Source organism: Salvelinus namaycush, chromosome 3 (genome assembly GCF_016432855.1).
Source record: "Salvelinus namaycush isolate Seneca chromosome 3, SaNama_1.0, whole genome shotgun sequence".
Classification (NCBI taxonomy): Eukaryota; Metazoa; Chordata; class Actinopteri; order Salmoniformes; family Salmonidae; genus Salvelinus; species Salvelinus namaycush.
In genome coordinates, this window is record NC_052309.1 from 35,529,046 (window position 1) to 35,553,013 (window position 23,968).

The 23,968-nt window shown below is 42.6% G+C and overlaps 1 protein-coding gene across 1 annotated transcript in view; it reads left to right on the forward strand.

Moving 5' to 3' along the window:
• LOC120044344 (vacuolar protein sorting-associated protein 37D-like) overlaps positions 1–23,968 on the forward strand; it is a 42,410-nt gene that overhangs the window by 12,942 nt on the left and 5,500 nt on the right. Inside the window, exon 2 of the mRNA XM_038988961.1 lies at positions 7,341–7,512. Coding sequence (XP_038844889.1) covers positions 7,341–7,512 — 172 coding nt within the window. The remainder of the gene's footprint in view (positions 1–7,340; positions 7,513–23,968) is intronic.

Sequence of the window (23,968 nt, forward strand, 5' to 3'; positions counted from 1 at the left end):
AGTGATTATGATTGATTGATTGTTTTTTATAAGATAAGTTTAATGCTAGCTAGCAACTTACCTTGGCTTACTTTATTCGCGTAACAGGCAGGCTCCTCGTGGAGTGCAATGTAATCAGGTGGTTAGAGCGTTGGACTAGTTATCTGTAAAGTTGCAAGATTGAATCCCCCGAGCTGACAAGGTAAAAATCTTGCGTTCTGCCCCTGAACGAGGCAGTTAACCCACCGTTCCTAGGCCGTCATTGAAAAGAAGAATGTGTTCTTAACTGACTTGCATAGTTAAATAAAGATTAAATAAAGGTGTAAAAAAAATAAAAAATCTGATTGTTATGAAAACTTGAAATCGGCCCTAATTAATCGGCCATTCCAATTAATCGGTCGACCTCTAGTACAGGGAATGAACATTCAATAACCACGGACAGGAACAGAATACGGACAGCGTCTGGACAGGGGAAACGACAATAATGCTGACACAGGGATGAAACAGAGGAAACAGAAAGATATAGGGAAGGCAATCAAAACGTGAAGAAGTCCAGGTGAGTTCAATGAGCGCTGATGCTCGTAATGATGGTGACAGGTGTGCATTATGAAAGGCAGCCTGGCGCAGTATAGGTGCATCAGGCGTGACAATTTCAGGTTGTCTGTGATGTGCACGCCGAGGCACTTGAAGCTTTTCATGCTCTCCCCTTCGATGTGGATGTGGGCATGCCCCCTCAGCTGTCTCCTGAAGTCCACGATCAGCTCCTTCATTTTGTTGATGTTGAGGGAGAGGTTATTTTCCTATCTACACTCCGCCAGGGCCCTCACCACCTCCCTGTAGGCGGTCTCTTCGTTGTTGGTAATCAGGCCTACCAGTGTTGTGTCATCCATAAACTTGATGATTGAGTTGGAGACGTGCATGGCCACGCAGTCATGGGTGAACAGGAGTACAGGAGGGGGCTGAGCACACACCCTTGTGGGGCCCACGTGTTGAGGATCAGCGTAGCGGAGGTGTTGTTGCCTATCTTCACCACGATGGGATTGGCCCGTCGGGGAGTCCAGGTCCCAGTTGCACATGACAGGGTTCAGACCCAGGGCCCCGAGCTTAGTGATGAAGTTGGAGGGCACTATGTTGTTGAAGGCTAAGCAGTAGTTGATGAACAGCATTCTTACATGGCCAAGTCTCTTGATGATGCTGAGGGAGAAGGCTGGGTCTTAAGCAGTTCTGAGAACGCCCCTTTATTCATTTGAGGATGGGGGCCCTTGTTATAAAGTCCCTATTTCTAAGACTTCTTATTTTCCTCCATTTGATTAATAATGAAAGAACCCAGCTTAAAGACTCGCTGGTATGTCAGCCCATCATAGCTAACTGAAATACTTTTTTCTATGTGCTTCATCAACCTCAAAGTCTGAGACGATTACGGTTTTAAGTATTGGGGAAAGAAATGTATTTTGGACCCACAAAGTTTCTATGATTATTACAGTGGAGTGTTTCTAAAAAGCCTCATATGTCCAGCCAGACACTTTCCACTGAACTGGATTCCCTGGAGCAATGATATAGTTTTGAAGTTAGCCAAAGTTAGAAACAGACGTCTTCATGCTGACTGCCGAGAGAAGCATTTAATTAGTAATTGATTCTCACCCTGATCCAGAAGTCTTGGACTTTCTTTTCAGTTAAGGCGGGCAGTGTGAAATGTTCTCTCATTCCCTGTACATTAACTGCCTCCAATTACAGAAGTCTTATCTAACATTTTGCTCTGTGGTTTCAGCTTGCGGAAATGGAAACATTCAATCCGAAGAAGACTTTATCTACCCTTCCATTTTGGGAGGTGTGAGGCATACAACGCACCTTTGCTCAGAGACCACTATGATTGGATCAGTGGTTTCTGATTTGGTCTGGTTGGGGAGTGGCAGTCACTTCAGTTTCCTGTTGCAACAAGCTCATGTGGTTTCAGTCGAGAAGTGAAGGTTATTCGTACATTTTGAAGTTGAAAGAAACCACAGTTGAGCCAGGACCATGCCCTGAACTTTAGTCACTGTCACTAGCCAGCTACCACCCGGTACACAGAGAGATTTCTGCTCTATGTACATAGTCATGGACCACTGGCCACTTTAATAATGTTTACATACTGTTTTACCCACTTCATATTTATATATAATGTTTTCTAGTCTGGGCCTATCCTATTTAACTATTGCTGGACATGCACTATTCTATCCTACATATACTACATATACAGTGCCTTTGGGAAGTAGTCAGACCCCTTGACGGTTTCCACATTTTGTTACGTTACAGCCTTATTCGAAAATATATTAAATTAAAAAAAGATCCTCAGCAATCTACACACAATACCCCAAAATGACAAAGCGAAAACAGTTTTTTAGAAATGTATTCTAAATAGTAAACAGAAATACTTTATTTACATAAATATTCAGAGCCTTTACTATGAGACTCAAAATTGAGCTCAGGTGCATCCTGTTTCCATTGATCATTTATTATTTTATTTTATTTCACCTTTATTTAACCAGGTAGGCCAGTTGAGAACAAGTTCTCATTTACAACTGCGACCTGGCCAAGATAAAACAAAGCAGTGCGACAAAAACAACAACACAGAGTTACACATGGGATAAACAAACGTACAGTCAAAAACACAATAGATCTATGTACAGTGTGTGCAGATGTAGTAAGGTTATGTAGGTAAGGCAATAAATAGGCTATAGTGGTGAAATAATTAGAATTTAGCATTAACACTGGAGTGATAGATGTGCAGATGATGATGTGCAAGTAGAGATACTGGGGTGCAAAAGAGCAAAACAATTAATAATATGGGGATGAGGTAGTTGGGTGTGCTATTTACAGATGGGCTGTGTACAGGTACAGTAATCGATCAGTAAGCTGCTCTGACAGCTGATGCTTAAAGTTAGTGAGGGAGATATAAGTCTCCAACTTCAGTGATTTTTGCAATTCATTCCAGTCATTGGCAGCAGAGAACTGGAAGGAAAGGCGGCCAAAGGAGGTGTTGGCTTTGGGGATGACCAGTGAAATATACCTGCTGAAGCACGCAATACGGGTGGGTGTTGCTATGGAGACCAGTGAGCGGGGCTTTACCTAGCAAAGACTTATAGATGACCTGGAGCCAGTGGGTTTGGCGACGAATATGTAGCGAGGACCAGCCAACGAGAGAATACAAGTCGCAGTGGTGGGTAGTATATGGGGCTTTTGTGACAAAATGGATGACACTGTGATAGACTACATCCAATTTGCTGAGTAGAGTGTTGGAGGCTATTTTGTAAATGACATCGCCGAAGTCAAGAATCGGTAAGATAGTCAGTTTTACGAGGGTATGATTGGCAGCATGAGTGAAGGATGCTTTGTTGCGAAATAGGAAGCCGATTCTAGATTTAATTTTAGATTGGAGATGCTTAATATGAGTCTGGAAGGAGAGTTTACAGTCTAGCCAGACACCTAGGTATTTGTAGTTGTCCACATATTCTAAGTCAGAACCGTCCAGAGTAGTGATGCTAGGCGGGCAGGTGCGGGCAGCAATCGGTTGGAGAGCATGCATTTCGTTTTACTAGGATTTAAGAGCAGTTGGAGGCCATTCGAAATGGTCAGTGATCTGTTTGTTAACTTGGCTTTCGAAGACTTTTGAAAGGCAGAGCAGGATGGATATAAGTATATAACAGTTTGGGTCTAGAGTGTCTCCCCCTTTGAAGAGGGGGATGACCGCGGCAGCTTTCCAATCTTTAGGGATCTCAGACGATGCGAAAGAGAGGTTGAACAGGCTCGTAATAGGGGTTGCATCATCCTTGAGATGTTTCTACAAATTGATTGGCATCTACGTGTGGTAAATTCAATTGATTGAACATGATTTGGAAAGGCACACATCTGTCTATATAAGGTCCCACAGTTGACAGTGCATGTCAGAGCAAAAACCAAGCCATGAGGTCGAAGGAATTGTCTGTAGAGCTCCGAGACAGGATTGTGTCGAGGCACAGATCTGGGGAAGGGTACCAAAAAATGTCTGCACCATTGAAGGTCCCCAAGAACACAGTGGCCTCTATCATTCGCCAATGGAAGAAGTTTGGAACCACCAAGACTCTTCCTGGCCGCCAGACCAAACTGAGCAATCGGGGGAGAAGGGCCTTGGTCAGGGAGGTGACCAAGTACCCAATGGTCACTCTGACAGAGCTCTAGAGTTCCTCTGTGGAGATGGGAGAACATTCCAGAAGGACAACCATCTCTGCAGCACTCCACCAATCAGGCCTAGATGGTAGAGTGGACAGACGGAAGCCACTCCTCAGTAAAAGGCACATGACAGCCCGCTTGGAGTTTGCCAAAAGGCACCTAAAGACTCTCTGACCATGAGAAATAAAATATTCTAGTCTGAGGTATCCAAGATTGAAGTATTTGGCCTGAATGCCAAGCGTCACGTCTGGAGGAAACCTGGCACCATCCCTACGGTGAAACATGGTGGTGGCAGCATCATGCTGTGGGCATGTTTTTCAGCCTAAGAGACTGGGAGACTAGTCAAGATCGAGGAAAAGTGAACAGAGCTAAGTACAGAGAGATCCTTGATGAAAACCTGCTCCAGAGCACTCAGGACCTCAGACTGGTGCCATGGTTCACCTTCCAACAGGACAACGACCCTAAGCACACAGCCAAGACAATGCAGGAGTGTTTTTGGGACAAGTCTCTTAATGTCCTTGAGTGGCCCAGCCAGAGCCCGGACTTGAACCCGATCAAACATCTCTGGAGAGACCTGAAAATAGCTGTGCAGCAACGCTCCCCATGCAACCTGACAGAGCTTGAGAGGATCTGCAGAGAAGAATGGGAGAAACTCCCCAAATACAGTTGTGCTAAGCTTGTAGCGTCATACCCAAGAAGACTTGATGCTGTAATCGCTGCTAAAGGTGCTTCAACAAAGTACTGAGTAAAGGATCTGAACACTTATGTAAATGTAATATTTCTGTTGTTTTTTTTTACTTGTAATGCATTTGCAAAAATGTCAAAAAAACTATTTTCGCTTTGTCATTATGGAATATTGTGTGTGGAAAAAACTATTTAATCATTTTTAGAATAAGGCTGTAACGTAACAAAATGTGGAAAAAGTCAAGGGGTCTTAATACTTTCCGAAGGCACTGTGTATGACATGTACTGTCCATAATGTCCAACATCCCATCATATACATATATATTTATATTCTGGATTCTGATATTGCTCATCCTAATATTTGTATATTTCTTAATTCCATTATTTTACTTTATATTTGCGTGTTTTGTATTGTTAGATGTAACTGCACTGTTGGAGCTAGGAACATAAGCATTTCGCTGCACCCGGAAGAACACCTGTTAAATATGTGTATGCGACCAATAACATTTGATTTGATTTGACTGAGCATTTCAAATCCATAATTCAAGCTGCAAGAAAACTCAATGCACCCCCACTACATCAGTGACAAAGATCACTATTAGTGACTGTGACTCAGTAACTTACCCCACTTTCTGATGTCACTGAGAAGCTTTTCCTCCTTGGCTATTTCTCAGTCTCAATCACTTTCAACAGACAAACTTTGTTGTGTGTTTGATTGTAGAAATGACGCAATGAACATAAATTCTCACATTCCTGTAAGCAAATAATTTCAAGTGGAGGCTTTCCACATGGAGACAGCTAAACTGTGTTTTGGTCTTAAAGCAGAATATCATGTGAGGCAAAAATCTCATATTCATTGAAGAAATAAATCATTAATCCTCTATGCTTTGGTGAGCTCAGCCAGAGTTAACAATATCCTGAGTTTTACACTGTGAAATTGGCAGCTAAAAAAAACTAATAATTTCACTTGAGGCAGATGGAAAATAGTGAATCCTTATAAAACCTCCATGCTCTTTTGGCCTCAGACAATTGGAGTTAACAGTGGGGTTTGTGGTTTGCTGTCCTGTCTATGCTATGCAAATGTCTTCCATGACGACATTTTTGAACTCCTCTTGAGCTCCATAGCTAAACGTTGCCGGTGGCTGTTGGATTCATCTTGAAGGAGCCTTTTGTGTCGTTTTGGGAACAAACTGGATGGGAGCCCCCAATGACAGGCCACAGAATCTCTTCATCATTTTTCTAATTTGGTCCAGAGCGATGCATAGTAAAAAAGCCACTGGACACGCCATTAGTTCCTGACCGTTGGGGCTAGCCCTTTAAATGGAATAGTTCTCAATGCATCGTTTCTAATTGTCCTTCAGTTTGGGGGTTATTGCCATATATGGATGCTTACTTAAATGCTAAATGGATTTTTGCTTAATTGAAGCCTTAGTCTGCGGAACTGTCACTGTTAATTACTGTGCATATATGAATGTTCTTGCTTGTGGTATGAATATTGATGAAAGTGTAAGCAATAGCCTGAATTTAGTCCTGAGTTTGGTTTTTAAACAACTTTAAAGGGCTGATATGTGAAGTAAGCAAAATTGGACTTCACTCATGCCAAGTCATCAACTGAATGCTCCCAGTGTGTATGACAAAGCCACAAGCGTAGCCATGCTGTCCATGTGTAACATGAGCAAGGCTCTTGACCAGGAATTCAGTCCGCTGTTTGCCAGACGTGGAAAGTCACATTGGTTTTGGGAATGTGGCCTAAAAGTATTTTTTTTTAACACCAACTTTTATTTATCTTGTTTAACACATCTTTACTTAACCATCACATGAAAGTAGATTTGAGACTGGCTGAGTTGCTCTTAGTATTATGTGCCCTCAGCTTTCTTTAGCCTGGCTGAGAACATCTTTTCATACATTCAATATGTAGCATAGACTTACTGACTGAAGTTCACACCACGGAACACGTTTTGTTCTTAACTTAACTGGCCGTCTAGCATGTATGTACTGTATATACACCCTTGTTCCTTCCTGTGTTTCTAACCCCCAATGACTCTGTTGTTTCTCACAGTTTCATACTTTCCCCTTTGACTAATCCCCTTGCTGTTGCTTTCTCTGCTCAAACCCTATGAGACAAAGTGTTCCAGCTCACTACATTTCAATCTCAATGTGTAGAGCATTTCATGCAGAGTGAGGTTAGCCTTGAAGAACTGTTGTTGCTTGACAAATATTTGATTAACTATACATTCTCAGTTGAGCAGATTTGTAAACATCAATCTCTAAATAGCTAAATAAATAAGTACTTTTCAACTGTAATGCCAACGTTAAACTCCTGTTTATCAAGATGTTGTATGTGGGTTGATACACCAGTATTACTGGAATACTATTTTAAACATGGCACGCCATCATCACAGTCTGCTATTGTTTTAGTTAATCAATTGACCTTTTCTTTGAGTGTGCTGAGCTGTACATCCTCAGGGTCCTGATGCCATGTTTGTCTCCAGTTTCAGGCGCTGCAGGTGGACAGAGAGATCCTGCTGACCTCCAACCGGAGCTTGGCCGAGGAGAGCATCGCCAGGCGACCCCGCCTCAACAACGGAAAACTCCAGCTGGCCGAGAAATACAAGGAGCTGGCCAATCTGGCAACCAACTGTTGGGAAAAACAGAGCCGGCTCGGTGAGTCTACATGTGCCCAAGAGAGACAGAGGAGAAAGGAAGGGAAGACTGTCTTTGTTTCTTTTCTGTTACCAGATGTTCAGGGAATAATGCTGTCCACCATGAGTCAGGATTAAGAATATACACAGACATCTGGATAAGAATGTATGTAAATATATGTCTTATTGTCTGTGTGTGGTGTGATCATAGACCAGGGAATGAGGTTTTGATGAGCTGTTCTAGCAGACAATTTTTTATGTAAGCTGCAAATGGTTTATTAATAACATTCAAACAACCCCAGGGCGTGTGCCTTTGTGTCGGTGGAAACACATCCCAGAGCAACAAGGTTCCATAACAACACACCCTAATGTCCACTGTGTTTAATTTATGAGGCAGCGATGAACAGTGTCACAAACTCTTGTGTGGATTGTTATCCCATATGACTGGTTGGCTGGGTGAAATCTGCTGGCATTGTTGGGATCCAAACCATGGTCCACCCCTCTCCCATCCCGTCCCCCTCATGGGTGTGAGGGTTGGAGCCAGAGGTGGGGGTGTAACAGAGCTATCGTATCCCCATAGGTGAGCTCAGGCTAAGGGGTTCCCACCTGGCTGTTTCACCCCACTTTCAACACTAGCCAAGAATAACCACTGGAGCAGGTATGAAATAGAAGTCCTGCTCCACATGAGCCTGTTTCACTTCTCGAACAGTGAACGGGGTCGCTCCTCTACTAAGGAAGCTGTTTTTTTATATTCCATTTGGCCAAAATGATGAAATATTATTGTGTTCCTCCCTGTTAAAATCTAATTTTATTAGTCACATGCGCCGAGTACAACAGCACCTTACAGTGAAATGCTTACTTACTTAACCAATAATACAGTTTAAAAAAAATATGAGTAAGAATAAGCAATAAAAGTAACAAGTAATTAAACAGCAGCAGTAAAATAACAATAGTGAGACTATACACAGGGGGGTACCGGTACAGAGTCAATGTGTGGGGGCACCGGTTAGTTGAGGTAATATATACATGTAGGGAGAGTTATTAAAGTGACTATGCATAGATGATAACAACAGAGAGTAGCAGCGGTGTAAAGGGGTTGGGGGGGTGCAATGCAAATAGTCTGGGAAGCCATTTGATTAGATGTTCAGGAGTCTTATGACTTTGGGGTAGAACCTGTTTAGAAGCCTCTTGGACCTAGACTTGGCACTCCGGTACCGCTTGCCGTGAGGTAGCAGAGAGAACAGTCTACGACTAGTGTGACTGGAGTTTTTGACAATTTTTAGGGCCTTCCTCTGACACCGCTTGGTGTAGAGGTCCTGGATGGCAGGAAGCTTGGCCCCAGTGATGTACTGAGCCATACGCACTACCCTCTGTAGTGCCTTGCGGTCGGAGGCCGAGCAGCTATGCCAGGCAGTGATGCAACCAGTCAGGATGCTCTCGATGGTGCAGCTGTAGAACCTTTTGAGGATCTGAGGACCCATGACAAATCTTTTCAGTCTCCTGAGGGGGAATAGGTTTTGTCGTGCCCTCTTCACGACTGTCTTGGTGTGCTTGGACCATGTTAGTTTGTTGGTGATGTGTACACCAAGGAACTTGAAGTTCTCAAACTGCTCCACTACAGCCCCGTCGATGAGAATGTTTTCTTCTTGGCTGTGTAAGAAACTGACTGTTTTCTCACAGTCAGACAGACTTACACATCTCAGAGTCATCTTTGGCTCGCTGAACCAAAGAATATGTTATTCAATCAGACAAAAATATAAACAGAATACAGTATAAAATCATTTTTCATAGATATGGTACTGTTCATGCATCTTGTTTAGCTACCCACGAGGCCAAAGGGAACGGCAGGAACCTCAGCACCCAAAGAAGAGCAATCACTCTAACCTCATCGGGCTGAGTAATTGCATGGTTTAGTCCGCAGTGGCCCTCATTACAAACCAGACAACGCGATTTTCTAGTTTTTTAAAAATGTACAGATAGCCAGGGGCACAGTTCAACACACAAAATTCACAAAGTATTTGTGTTTAGTGAGTCTGCCAGATCAGAGGCAGTAGGGATGACCAGGGATGTTCTCTTGATAAGTGTGTGAATTAGACAATTCCTGTCCTGCTAAGCATTCAAAATGTAACGAGTACTTTTGGGTGTCAGGAAAAATGTAAGGAGTAAAAAGTACATTATTTTCTTTAGGAATGTAGTGGAGTAAAAGTAAAAGTTGTCAAAAATATAAATAGTAAAGAAAAAGTGCAGATACCCCAAAACCTACTTAAGTACTTTACACTACTGCCAAGTGGTGCAGCAAATCTATTTGTCAGGCCTTTTGCCTGCTGCTATCAGGTAGTTCAAATACAAGGGAAAGTTTCACATGACTGTAGAGAACGGTTTCCAAAAGCCTCTGAAGGCAGGTGGCCCACTACTCAGGCTCGGTTTTCTCTGCTGTAACTGTGTGCATGCTCACCAGCTAATGGTCATGGTAAATATTGGGCGCATCAATGCCAGCAGGAAACTGAACAGTTGTCAGGGGATTTTGGGAGGTGGAAAGGGGCCTTGTCTTTGCTTAGCAGAGTCATGCTGTTGACAGAACAATAGTAGAGCTGCACCAGTAGGGTATGTGAGAACTCTTAGCTTTAGCAGAGCAGCAGCCGCTCAGTAGAGGAAGCTTTAAACACCTCTTCCTGAATCCTGAGCCTCATGGGTGAAACTCAGAAAAATGTTACTCTTCATGAGTCGGGCTGAAGCAGGTGCTGTTCAGCTCCACGTGTTTAAATCAGTTAACTATTTTGATGTTTAGACAAACTTATCCATATTATGTACAGATAGGAAATCTCAAAACCAGCAGATTTAAACTGATCCTTGTGTACAACCAGCATGTTTTGTAGCCCGTCGTTTCTCCCCTTTTCTCCCTTTCTACAGTCTTAGCAGCTGTCCAATGATGGAAGGAGGGTGGAATGTTCGCCTTCCTGCCACCACACACACACACACACACACACACACACACACACACACACACACACACACACACACACACACACACACACACACACACACACACACACACACACACACACACACACACACACACACACACACACACAAACACACTGTACCAACACCCCAGCTGCACCAGCAAAGCAGGATGGGTGGGAGTCCTTCCTTCCTCCACAAAACATCTGATTCTCATTTGGCCTGACGACGGGGAAAAGACGGGGGGAAATTGTGAAAAAAAAGGAAGAATTCCTGAGGCAAGCAATCGCAGAGGGTTAGAGTCTAACTGTTAGACTGTGTTTTGGCTCAAGGTGAAGACCTATTGAGTACTGCAGCTTGCTTAGAGATGGAAGACATTGAAGGGATAATCCAACCCCAGAAATAAAAATCATGAAACTCCTGTCAATTTGGTGGAAGCCTATGTTCTATCAGTGGGTAAAATAATTGTTTCCTCCATGATTTAAATTCTATGTGGTCCGTCTGCGAAATCAGGAAATTGTGTACGAGCACATCATAGCTACATGGTTCTCGTAATAGTAGATAGGGGATAACACACTATAACATTTCATAACGCTTTTAAAACAATTGCCTGCACTCTAGATCACCAAATCTGCCAATAGATGGTATGTGCATACCCATCTAGAACACATCCATCCATTTATATCATCATGACAAAGTATACAGTGCCTTGCAAAAGTATTCATCCCCCTTTCATTTTTCCTATTTTGTTGCATTACAACCTATAATTTAAATTTATTTTTATTTTTATTTCATGTAATGGACATACACAAAATAGTCACAATTGGTGAGGTGAAATGAAAAAAAATACTTGTTTAAAATAAAATAAAAATTAAATTCGGAAAAGTGTTGCGTGCACATGTATAGCTATTTGTGTAGCTATGTGTAGCTATTTTTATGCTTATATTTTTTGACATTTGGTAAGCTATTTGTTAGTCAACTTGTCTATATATAAGGGCACAAGGCGAGACCCAGATGCAGATGGTTTGAGTCTTGATATTTATTAAACAATCCGAAAGGGGTAGGCAAGAGAATGGTCGTGGACAGGCAAAAGGTCAAAACCAGTTCAGGAGTCCAGGAGGTACAGAGTGGCAGGAAGAATGGTCAGGCAGGCGGGTACGGAGTCCAGAAAACAGGCAAGGGTCAAAAACTGTGAGGACTAGCAAAAGAGAATAGAAGCAGGAGTACGGGGAAAAAAGCTGGTTGACTTGAAAGGCATACAAGACGAACTTGCACAGAGAGACAGGACACACAGGGATATAAACACCAGGGAAATAAGCGACACCTGGAAGGAGGTGGAGACAATCACAAGACATGTGAAACAGATCAGGGTGTGACACTATAATTACATACATGCAGCTTCTCTTTTGTCATTACTTGATTTTATCTAGAATACTACTTAAAGCCTTGCTTACCAGAATGTCATAAATCGATAGAAAGATCAATGCATCGTCAACAATCGAATTGAAATCGGTAAAGTTTTCTCTTTCATTTCTGCTTCACTCACACAGGAGAGCTGAGTAGATCATGTGAGACAAAAGTGAGAGACAAGAATTAAACAAATAAATCACAGCTAGGGTTGGGCGGTATCCAGACTAAGAGCAAACCAGATGTGATGGCAGATCGCTGCAGAATGCTGTGGTAGCCATGCTGGTTAAGTGTGCCTTGAATTCTAAATAAATCACAGACAGTGTCACCAGCAAAGCACCCCCACACCATCACACTTCCTCCTCCATGCTTCACGGTGGGAACCACACATAATCCGTTCACTTACTCTGCGTCTCACAAAGACACAGCGGTTGGAGCCAAAATTCTCAAATTTGGACTCATCAGACCAAAGGACAGATTTCCACTGGTCTAATGTCCATTGCTTATGTTTCTTGGCCCAAGCAATTCGACCATGAAGGCCTGATTCACACAGTCTCCTCTGAACAGTTGATGTTGAGATGTGTCTGTTACTTGAACTCTGTGAAGCATTTATGTTCCTGATTGACTTAAGAAGGAAAGAAATTCCACATCAAATTTTAACAAGGCACACCTGTTAATTGAAATGCATTCCAGGTAACTACCTCATGAAGCTGGTTGAGAGAATGCCAAGAGTGTGCAAAGCTGTCGTCAAGGCAAAGGGTGGCTACTTTGAATAGTCTCAAATATAAAATATATTTTGATTTGTTTAACACTTTTTTTGGTTACTACATGATTCCATATGTGTTATTTCATTGTTTTGATGTCTTCACCATTATTCTACAATGTAGGAAATAGTAAAAATAAATAAAACCCCTTGAATGAGGAGGTGTGTCCAAACTTTTGACTGGTACTGTATATTGGAAGGAGCTACCGAATGTCATTTTTGGTGAGTTTGGACATTTACAAATGAATGTGAACAAGAGACATTGTGCAAATTAACAATGTTTTGCCGCATGCTTGTCTGATGGAAGAACAGTAATGGCTCTGGTTCAGCATATGTACACGCTGTGTCTGTGTGGGGTCTGGAGTCGCTAGAGCAACAGGCCTGCCTGCTCTGCTCGGAAAAGAGGGGGGGGGGACAGATGGGCCGAGAATGGAAAGGAGAAAAAAATGCAAGAAAATCAAGATAGCATTGGCAGCTGTACAGATTTCTCAAACATGGCAGAAAGCTAACACTATATCATGCCCCATCTGCTTATTAATTCAACCACTTACTTAGATAACTAGCAAGTTAAACTTAGGAGTCAGGTTAATGGCAAATTCAGCATTTTTCACGCAGAGAAAAAAGATACAAGGCACAATAATTATCTTGCTTAAATGCAGATCTAAAATGCTTTTTATTAAGCAAAACATTAGGAAATGTAGCTGGCTACATTCTTTTATGATAAACTTTGCAAATATTATGGCCATGCATTGTTTTTGCAAAAAATACCTTGCTTTTTTTGTAAGCTTGTTTACTTGTGTGGCTTCCAGCTAAATAGCTTTGCACTTCTTTTGTCATCTGATGAAAATGTAGCTATTTTCTGCCGAATTTGTTGCACTAATATATATACTGTAAAGGAAAAATATAATTGCACTCCCTGATCACTCTGTTGAAGCAAAAAAACAGTGTTGACGTGCCATATAAAATGTGACCCGTCAATACACAGCTGGACTCACCTGCTCCCGCTTTCTCCTGTTGTGCTATTTACAAACAAACACGTGTCTGGCTCAACAGTTCGGGGGAACTATGGTAAGTTTCATAATGTAAAATAATGTGACAGTTTAAATGAAGAACGTGATCTGCTTTATCTCCTATCTACTTAAAATCTAGCTACAAATATAAAAACGTATTTAAAAACTTCAAAGGAATAGTTAACGGTATTGGCGGTATTGAAAAACCATCTTGTGGCTATTTCCAAATACCCAATATATGGTATACATGGTATATCGCTGAAGCCTGATCACAGCAAAGGAATGTAGTTTGTGAGCTTGAAAATGAACATCCTGACATTCTGAGTCAGGGTGCTCTGCAATCATCCTACTATTGACAAGGATAATGTGGCATTTCTTATTTGTCAGAATGAAATGAGTGGGTCCTGCCTTGATGACTGTATTAGATTTACACTACTTGTCCTATAGATTTTTAAATTATTACTTGGAATAAACTGATAGCTAGTCCTTGTTCACGGAATGACATGCTAGCTGGTAGGGCTGGGAATTGCCACGATATGTATTGCGATTCTCATGATTCTATAGGTATTGTGATTCGATACTGTGATTTTATTGCGATTCGACAAGAGAGCCATGAGATAACAAGTTTTGATCAGTAATGTAAATAAAAGTGCTAGCTCCCCAATACTGGAGTTTTGGTGCAGGTACCACCACCTAGTGCAAAGATAATATTGCGATATTGTCAATCACGTTATCTGTATCTAACTTAGAACACAGCAAGCTAGCTACATTACATTACTAAAGTTGCTGTGGTCTAAGTTGGGAGTCACTTTACAGCTTGAATTGATGGTATCACGTTTCTATAACTAAATAGTTAGATTACAAATCAATAAAAAATACTTTACCTGATAGCAGTTTGTCGGACGAAGATCTGTCTCGAAATGTCACCAGCTGTCTACTACCTTAGATACAGATAACGTGATTGGCAGACGAGATCAACAGAGATAGTACCATGGATAGTACACGCGTTATCTGGTTTACGGTTTAGTACTCAGCGGCGTTTTCCTGTCCAGCTAGCAAACATGAATGTAAGTTTTTCGAGAATTGGCATTGCCAACAAACAGAAATGTGTTAAAAATAAATAAATATACACAATATGTAAAAATCAGCTCCTCCCTCGACAAAGATCAATCACCTCGACAAAGATCGATCATCTCGACAGAGATCGATCAAAGAAATCCAACCTATCAGAGCTCTTGCAGCATGAACTGACATGTTGTCCACCCAATCAAAGGATCAGAAAATGTATCTAGTACTGAATGCATAAGCTACAATTAGCACTGCAGTGCATCACATGTGGTGAGTAGTTGACTCAAAGAGAGAGAAAGACAATAGTTGAACAGTTTTGAAGAAATTAATTTATTCCAAAATTAAGGAAAAGCGAGAGAGAGAGAAAGCTATTTTTGGTTCTATTTTTTTAAACTTTCACTTAGTTAGCAAATGCAGATAGCTAGTTTAGCCTAGTCAAACACCCGACTCAAACAGAGAGGTTTTTTCGCCTGGTCACAGACAGCTGATGTGTTGTGCACTAAAGTCCACAAGCAAAGGGAGAAGGTGAGAGAAGGAGAAGGCATGAATAGTTGCGATAATAAATTATATATACAACGAGCAAAGTGATCATGCTGTCTTTATGTGGCTGCTATGAAAGTGAACTGTTTGCTTGTGATCAGGGGTGTATTCATTTCGCCGATTCTGTTGAAAACGTATCTTAAACGGAAGCAAAAGGAATGAAACGGCGATAAACATACCTGAATTTGTCCAATAGAAACTCTCATTTGCAACTGTTGGACTAATGATTACACCCTAGATCAGCTAGATGCAGGTATGAGTGTGCAAGGCTGTATTGAATGTGTCACTGTCTGTCACCTTGATTACTCAAAATTCTTTAAACCTGTGGACCTACGTTTTAAACTTTAATTCATAGGCTAGATTGTAGCAACCTCATGATGGATACCTGGAAAAGTCAAGTATCATGTAGTAGACTGAACCTATCGATGTTACATTGAGCTGGGTGAATGGAATATGAATGACAGTCATCCAATATTCTGTAATCATCCTCCCTCATCTTAAACGGCACCACTGCATGTTATATAGACTCCTGGAAAGCACAGCCCAAGAAGCGAAAAGACTATCAGCATACATTAAGGTAAAGGGTGATAAACACACACACACACACACACGCGCACGTGTGTGAGCGGCCTCCATTACCTCACACAGTATGTAGGCCTTAATTGTCATAAAGAGATTGCGAAATAGAGCTTATGAAATAATTTGCTCAATATCTCATATTTTTGGAGGAACTGTAAGGAGAAAATAAAAGTCCCAACAAATGTGATATAGTGGTGAGCTGTTAAAGCACACACTGTAGGACGTTATCTAGAAACAAAATCCTCCACCTTTCAACTAGCCCGAAGGTGTAATCTATCTTGCTGGATTTGTCTAAAGAATGCTTTTTATGTTATTCTTAGCTGCTGTGGAGAAACAGCTATACCGTTAGCTGCTGAAGGCACTGGCTGCTAACTGTATTGCTGTTGTCAGACTGTGGTAAAGTAAAGATGAAGCCACAGAGTTGCTACACCCTCAGCGTCAGTCTGGAGAGCAAGCACTATGCTCTAACCTCCTCTGCTCGCACACTGTCTCTTTTGATCTGAGAAACCATTCTGTACAAATGACATTACACAAGATGCTGGTGTGCATTTTCTCTGCCTCATCTACATCCTAAAATATTTTTGGGAAGTCTCTTCCAAACTTGTCATAGGGAGGCATAGATGATGTCAGCACAGTGTATTGTGTTATAAAAGCTTTGAGGAGACAGGGTGACACATTCAGGAAACATGCGTCTCTTTGTGTGAAGCCCATCAAGCTCATTTTATCATCCCCAGTCAAGCGGAGCAGCACCAGTCAGCAGTATTTATCTCCACAGACCAAATAACACCCACTGTTATTGACAGGAAGAGTGTGTGTGTGTGTGTGTGTGTGTGTGTGTGTGTGTGTGTGTGTGTGTGTGTGTGTGTGTGTGTGAGGGGGCTTTCATTTCGCTGTATGAAGTGGCCTCGGAGCATGCGTGCTTTGTCTTTTTCATCCTGACCTAATTTGAGAGAGAAGACATGTTGGGCTATGTAGGCATCTAAACTGGGCCAGGGTCCTGCAGGGTTATAATTTACTGCTGACCCACTGGCTGATTCTGAACATTCAAATATTCCAAGCCCTGCGAGGTCCCATCTGTGATACCATGACTTATTTGCCTGGCATCAGTATGAGCTGATAGGTGCAGTACATTACCATTGGAAAATATGAGATTCCTTTGGACACATGGCCTTATATTGGTGTCTAGCTGCGGTGCTTCAGGCATACCAGTCAGCAGAAATGATATCTAATAGCCATTGATGAGACAATGTCAGCTGCAGTTCAATCATGAAATTGGTCTTCTTTCTGTTGGCTTGCTTGGAGACCTTTATACTGTATGCTTTACTGAAAGAGTTGTAAGGACGCTGTAGTTATCAAAGGATTTCACAAAATGTTCAGTATACTGCATTCTCTTTTTCAAATGTCTTATTAATAACCAGTTCATATACAGATTAACATGGGCTTGTTTCTACTGTGGTGTTTTGTCAATAAAATCCGTCACCAGATCTACCACTTCAGTGCGGCGGCCAGGGTTGGGGAGTAACGGATTACAAAAAATGGTTTATGTAATCTGTTACGTTACCAGCAACAATTTTGTAGTCAGATTACATATACTTTTGAAAAACTAGATGGTTACTTCAAGGATTACTTTTAAATTCAGAAAGGATGTTTGTGGAAAAATATCTTTGACACTTCTCTGTTTTCTCAATGACATTCAAATCAGCACTGAAAAAAGACGCAAGTTTAAGTTTGTTCCACCTGAATGAGTCTGACCACAAGTCAGAGACCACTATAATGACACACCAAATGGGTTTGATGGATCACGGGAAAAGAGCAGGAATAGGCTTTTGTAGGCTACAGTCCAAGCTGTCTTCCAATGGTGCGACAGCTGTCGGCATCCAAAGATTATCCAACTTGAATAAACGCTTGGAGGTAAGGCTGACAGCAGTGTTGTAGTGCACGGCGATACTGATATCACTTATTATTGATATCTACATAGCGCATTGATGTGAATCACACTGCTGCTCTCTCATTAAGCTATTTGCGCCTTAGGGATTTTGGTTGTTGTGGATGGCTGTTCACAAATCTAAATGTGTATTTGAACCCAATAATGGTCGAATTCAAGAAGTTTAACCTGCCTATCAATCATTGTTTTTGAAACCAGTGGACAGTGTGCGGATCCAAGCCTATGGGCTTTTATTGCTCAATCTTTCATGCTGATAAAAAAATACAACCATAGGCCTAATGGACACATTCTCAAACTCACACACTTTTGATAGACTTAATGGGGCAATCTGTAGTTGCTACATCCACATGTAAACTTCTGAATAATTAAATTACTGGATGCAATGTAGTAGTCTAGCCTACTGTATTTGGAGTATGAAACAACTGTACTACAACTATTTGAGCTTGCTACCATTCATTCAACATGCCTTGTTGTCATTGGTGAACTGGCTATTATCACATCATTAGCATCCTAATGTTGACATACAGCTACAGTGCATTCGGGAAAGTATTCAGACCCATTGACTTGTTCCACATTTTGTTACATTACAGCCTTATTCTAAAACGGATTAAATAGTTTATACCCCACATCAATCTACATACAATAGCCCATAATGACAAAGCAAAAACTGTTAAAATAAATAAATAAATCACATTTATCAAGTATTCATACCATTTACTCAGTACTTTGCTGAAGCACCTTTGGCAGTGATTACAGCCTTGAGTCTTATTAGGTATGATGCTAAAGTCTTGGCATATCTGTATTTGGGCAGTTTCTCCCATTCTTCTCTGCAGATCCTCAAGCTCTGTCAGGTTGGATGGGGAGCGTCACTGCACAGCTTTTTTCAGGTCTCTCCAGAGATGTTCGATCGGGTTCGAGTCTGGGCTCTGGCTGGGCCACTCAAAGACATTCAGAGACTTGTACCGAAGCCGTTTCTGCGTTGTATTGGTTGTGTGCTTAGGGTCGTTGCCCTGTTGGAAGGTGAACCTCCACCCCATTCTGAGGTCCTGAGCGCTCTGGAGCAGGTTTTCATCAAGGATCTCTATGTACTTTGCTTGGTTCATCTTTACCTTGATCCTGACTAGTCTCCCAGTCCCTGCCACTGAAAAACATCCCCACAGCATGATGCTGCCACCACCATGCTTGATCATAGGGATGATGCCAGGTTTCCTCCAGACGTGACACTTGGCATTCAGGCCAAAGAGTTCAATATTGGTTTCATCAGACCAGAGAATCTTGTTTCTCCTGGTCTGAGAATCCTTTAGGTGCCTATTTGCAATCTCCAAACGGGCTGTCATGTGCCTTTTACTGAGGAGTGGCTTCCATCTGGCCACTACCATCAAGGCCTGATTGATGGAGTGCTGCAGAGATGGTTGTCCTTCTGGAAGGTTCTCCAATCTCCACACACAAACTCTGGAAGTCTTTCAGAGTAACCATCGCGTTCTTGGTCACCTCCCTGACCGAGGCCCTTCTCCCCCGATTGCTCAGTTTGGCTGGGCAGCCAGCTCTTGGAAGAGCTTGGCGGTTCCAAACTTCTTCCATTTAAGAATGATGGAGGCCACTGTGTTCTTGGGAACCTTCAATGCTGCAGAAATGTTTTGGTACCCTTCCCCAGATCTGTGCCTCGACACAATCCTGTCTCTGAGCTCTACGGACAATTAATTCGACAATTCATTCTTATATAGACAGGTGTATGCCTTCCCAAATCATGTCCAATCAATAGAATTTACCACAGGTGGACTCCAATCAAGTTGTAGAAACATCTCAAGGATGGTCAATGGAAATAGAATGCACCTGAGCTCAATTTCGAGTCAAATCAAATCAAATCACATTTTATTAGTCACATGTGCCGAATACAACAGGTGTAGACCCTACAGTGAAATGCTTACTTACAAGCCCCTAACCAACATAGCAGTTAAAAAAATACGGATAAGAATAAGAAATAAAAGTAACAAGTAATTAAAGAGCAGCAGTAAAATAACAATAGCGAGACTAAACTCAGTAAAAAAGACTTAACATGTGTAAATATTTATATGAACATAACAAGATTCAACAACTGAGACATAAACTGAACAAGTTCCACAGACATGTCACTAACAGAAATTGAAATATGTGTCCCTGAACAAAGGGGGGGAGGCAAAATCAAAAGTAACAGTCAGTATCTGGTGTGGCCACCAGCTGCATTAAGTACTGCAGTGTATCTCCTCCTCATGGACTGCACCAGATTTGCCAGTTCTTGCTGTGGGATGTCACCCCACTCTTCCACCAAGGCACCTGCAAGTTCCCAGACATTTCTGGGGGGAATGGCCCTAGCCCTCACCCTCCGATCCAACAGGTCCCAGACGTGCTCAATGGTATTGAGATCTGGGCTCTTCGCTGGCCATGGCAAAACAATGACATTCCTGTCTTGCAGGAAATAACGCACAGAACGAGCAGTATGGCTGGTTGGCATTGTCATGCTGGAGGGTCATGTCAGGATAAGCCTGCAGGTAAGGTACCACATGAGGGAGGAGGATGTCTTCCCTGTAATGCACAGGGTTGAGATTGTCTGCAATGACAACAAGCTCAGGCCTATGATGTTGTGACACACCGCCCCAGACCATGACGGACCCTCCACCTCCAAATCGATCCGCTCCAGAGTACAGGCCTCGGTGTAACGCTAATTTCTTTGACGTTAAACGCAAATCCGACCATCACCCCTGATGAGACAAAACCGTGACTCATCAGTGAAGAGCTCTTTTTGCCAGTCCTGTCTGGTCCAGCGACGTTGGGTTTGTGCCCATAGGTGACGTTGTTGCCGGTGATGTCTGGTGAGGACCTGTCTTACAACAAGCCTACAAGCCCTCAGTCCAGCCTCTCTCAGCCTATTGCAGACAGTCAGTACTGATGGAGGGATTATGCGTTCCTGGTGTAACTCGGGCAGTTGTTGTTGCCATCCTGTACCTGTCCAACAGGTGCGATGTTCGGATGTACCGATCCTGTGCAGGTGTTGTTACACGTGGTCTGCCACTGCGAGGACGATCAGCTGTCCGTCCTGTCTCCCTATAGCGCTGTCTTAGGCATCTCACAGTAAGGACATTGTAATATATTGCCCTGGCCACATCTTCAGTCCTCATGCCTCCTTGCAGCATGCCTAAGGCACGTTCACGCAGATGAGCAGGGACCCTGGGTGTCTTTCTTTTGGTGTTTTTCAGTCAGTAGAAAGGCCTCTTTAGTGTCCTAGGTTTTCATAACTGTGATCTTAATTGCCTACCGTCTGTAAGCTGTTAGTATCTTAACGACCGATCTACAGGTGCATGTTCATTAATTGTTTATGGTTCATTGAACAAGCATGGGAAACGGTGTTTAAACCCTTTACAATGAAGATCTGTGAACTTATTTGGATTTTTACGAATTATCTTTGAAAGACAGGGTCCTGAAAAAGGGATGTTTATTTTTTTTGCTGAGTTTATATACAGTGGGGTACCGGTACAGAGTCAATGTGCTGGGGCACCAGTTAGTTGAGGTAATATGTACATGTAGGTAGAGTTCTTAAAGTGACTATGCATAGATGATAACAACAAAGAGTAGCAGCGGCGTATTAGAGGGGGTGGGGGTGATGGGCAATGCAAATTGTCTGGGTAGCCATTTGATTAGATTTTCAGGAGTCTTATGGCTTGGGGGTAGAAGCTGTTTTGAAGTCTCTTGGACCTAGACTTGGCGCTCCAGTACCGCTTGCCGTGCGGTAGCAGAGAGAACAGTTAGTGACTAGTGTGGTTGGAGCCTTCGACCATTTTTAGGGCCTTCCTCTGACACCGCCTGGTATAGAGGTCCTGGATGGCAGGAAGCTGTATGCAAATTGGAGTGGGTCTAGGGTTTCTGGGATAATGGTGTTGATGTGAGCCATGACCAGCCTTTCAAAGCCCTTCATGGCTACAGACGTGAGTGCTACGGGTCGGCAGTCATTTAGGCAGGTTACCTTAGTGTTCTTGGGCACAGGCACTATGGTTGTCCGCTTAAAACATGTTGGTATTACGGACTCAGACAGGGAGAGGTTGAAAATGTCAGTGAAGACACTTGCCAGATGGTCAGCACATGCTCGCAGTACACGTCCTGTTAATCTGTCTGGCCCTGCGGCCTTGTGAATGTTGACCTGCTTAAAGGTCCTACTCACATCGGCTGCGGAGAGCGTGATCACACAGTCTTCTGGAACAGCTGGTGCTCTCATGCATGTTTCAATGTTATTTGCCTCGAAGCGAGCATAGACGTAGTTTAGCCCGTCTGGTAGGCTCGTGTCACTGGGCAGCTCTCGGCTGTGCTTCCCTTTGTCGTCTGTAATGTTTTGCAAGCCCTGCCACATCCGACAAGCGTCAGAGCCAGTGTAGTACAATTCGATCTTAGTCGTGTATTGACGCTTTGCCTGTTTGATGGTTCTTCGGAGGACATAGCGGAATTTATTATAAGCTTCCGGGTTAGAGTCCTGCTCCTTGAAAGCGGCAGCTGTTGCCTTTAGCTTAGTGCGGATGTTGCCTGTAACGCATGGCTTCTGGTTGGGGAATGTACGTACGGTCACTGATGCATGGGCTCGTCAGACTCGTTAAAGGAAAAAAAGGATTCTCCCAGTCTGTGGTGAGTAATCGCAGTCCTGATGTCCAGAAGTTATTTTCGGTCATAAGAGACGGTAGCGGCAACATTATGTACAAAATAAGTTTAAAAAATAAGCTACAAACAAAGCAAATAAACAAACAAAAATCCACAATTGGTTGGGGACACGTAAAACGTCAGCCTTCTTCTCTGGCGCCATTGTTACAGAGTCTCATAGCAAAGGGTCTGAATACTTATATAAATAAGGTATTTCTGTTCTATATTTGTAATACATTTGCACAAAAAAATAAGCTGTTTTCACTTCGACATTATGGGGTATTGTGTGTAGGTTGATGAGGGAAAAAATTATTTTATCCATTTTAGAGGGCTGTAATGTAACTACATGTGGAACAAGTAGGGCTTACATTCATACAGTATTACAGGCTGTGTCACATTTCTATAGCTCCTGTATCTTGGAGCAAACGGCTATCTTGTTTGGCTCTTAACTGAAAGGTTAGTAGTTCAAGCCCACCCAGGGATGGGTAGCTTTCGTGAGTAGACTATTGCTTCAGATAAGAGGGGCAGTTAACTGACCATATCTGTTTTTCTGAAAACAGTGGGGAGCAAAATTCTCAATCCTCTGCTGTGAGTGTCAGCGTGCCAAATGCCGCTTCCAGAGGCTTGATTTGATTTATTAGGATCCCCATTTGCCGACGCCCATAAGCTAGCTAGTCTGAGGTTGGTGTTGCTCTGCCCCCCTCCCCCATTCCGACTGAGGAGGACCTGGTAATGCTATTGTTTTAGCCAGTTATCCTCTAGGCCTGCTGAATTAAATGCAGCTGCTCCTGGTGTGTTTGTTTGGCTGTCTGTCACCTTCCATTACACCCCCAACAACTGGAGCACAGGGTCATGCGTGGCACGCCTCGCCTCACCATTTTCCCTTCATGCATGCGTGGTTCTCACGTATATGAAGGTACATGTTCACACAGCTCTTGCCAGTAGAGGCTTTACTGTTGGTTTGGATTATTCATGTCCAATTTGTAAGTCGCTCTGGATAAGAGCGTCTGCTAAATGACTTAAATGTAAATGTTCAAACAATGGAGAGACATGAACAGGGCGAGTAGGTGCAGAGTTTTGATGGGCTTGTTGTTGGAACGTCCACTATGGTTTGTTGTTTTATGTGTGAACCCACTGCCTGTGGTGCTCAGAATAAACCATTATCATGCTAAAACACATTACCATTGTTTGACTGAAGTGACTTGTTGGCTTGTTAAAGGGAACAGCTTGTGGAGACACGTTCAACTAAAACTGGTATAAACACCAGTCAATCAATCAATCAATCAAATGTATTTCTAAAGCCTTTTTTTTTTACATCAGCAGACGTCACAAAATGCTATACAGAAACCCAGCCTAAAACCCCAAACAGCAAGCCATGCAGATGTAGAGGTGCGGTGGCTAGGAATAACTCCCTAGAAAGGCAGGAAACTAGGAAGAAACCTAGAGAGGAACCAGGATCTAAGGTGGACTGGGGACAGCCAGGAGTCATCAGGCCATGTAGTCCGGGAGGGGAGGGAGAAAGGATTATAATTTCTTTTACCCCTTT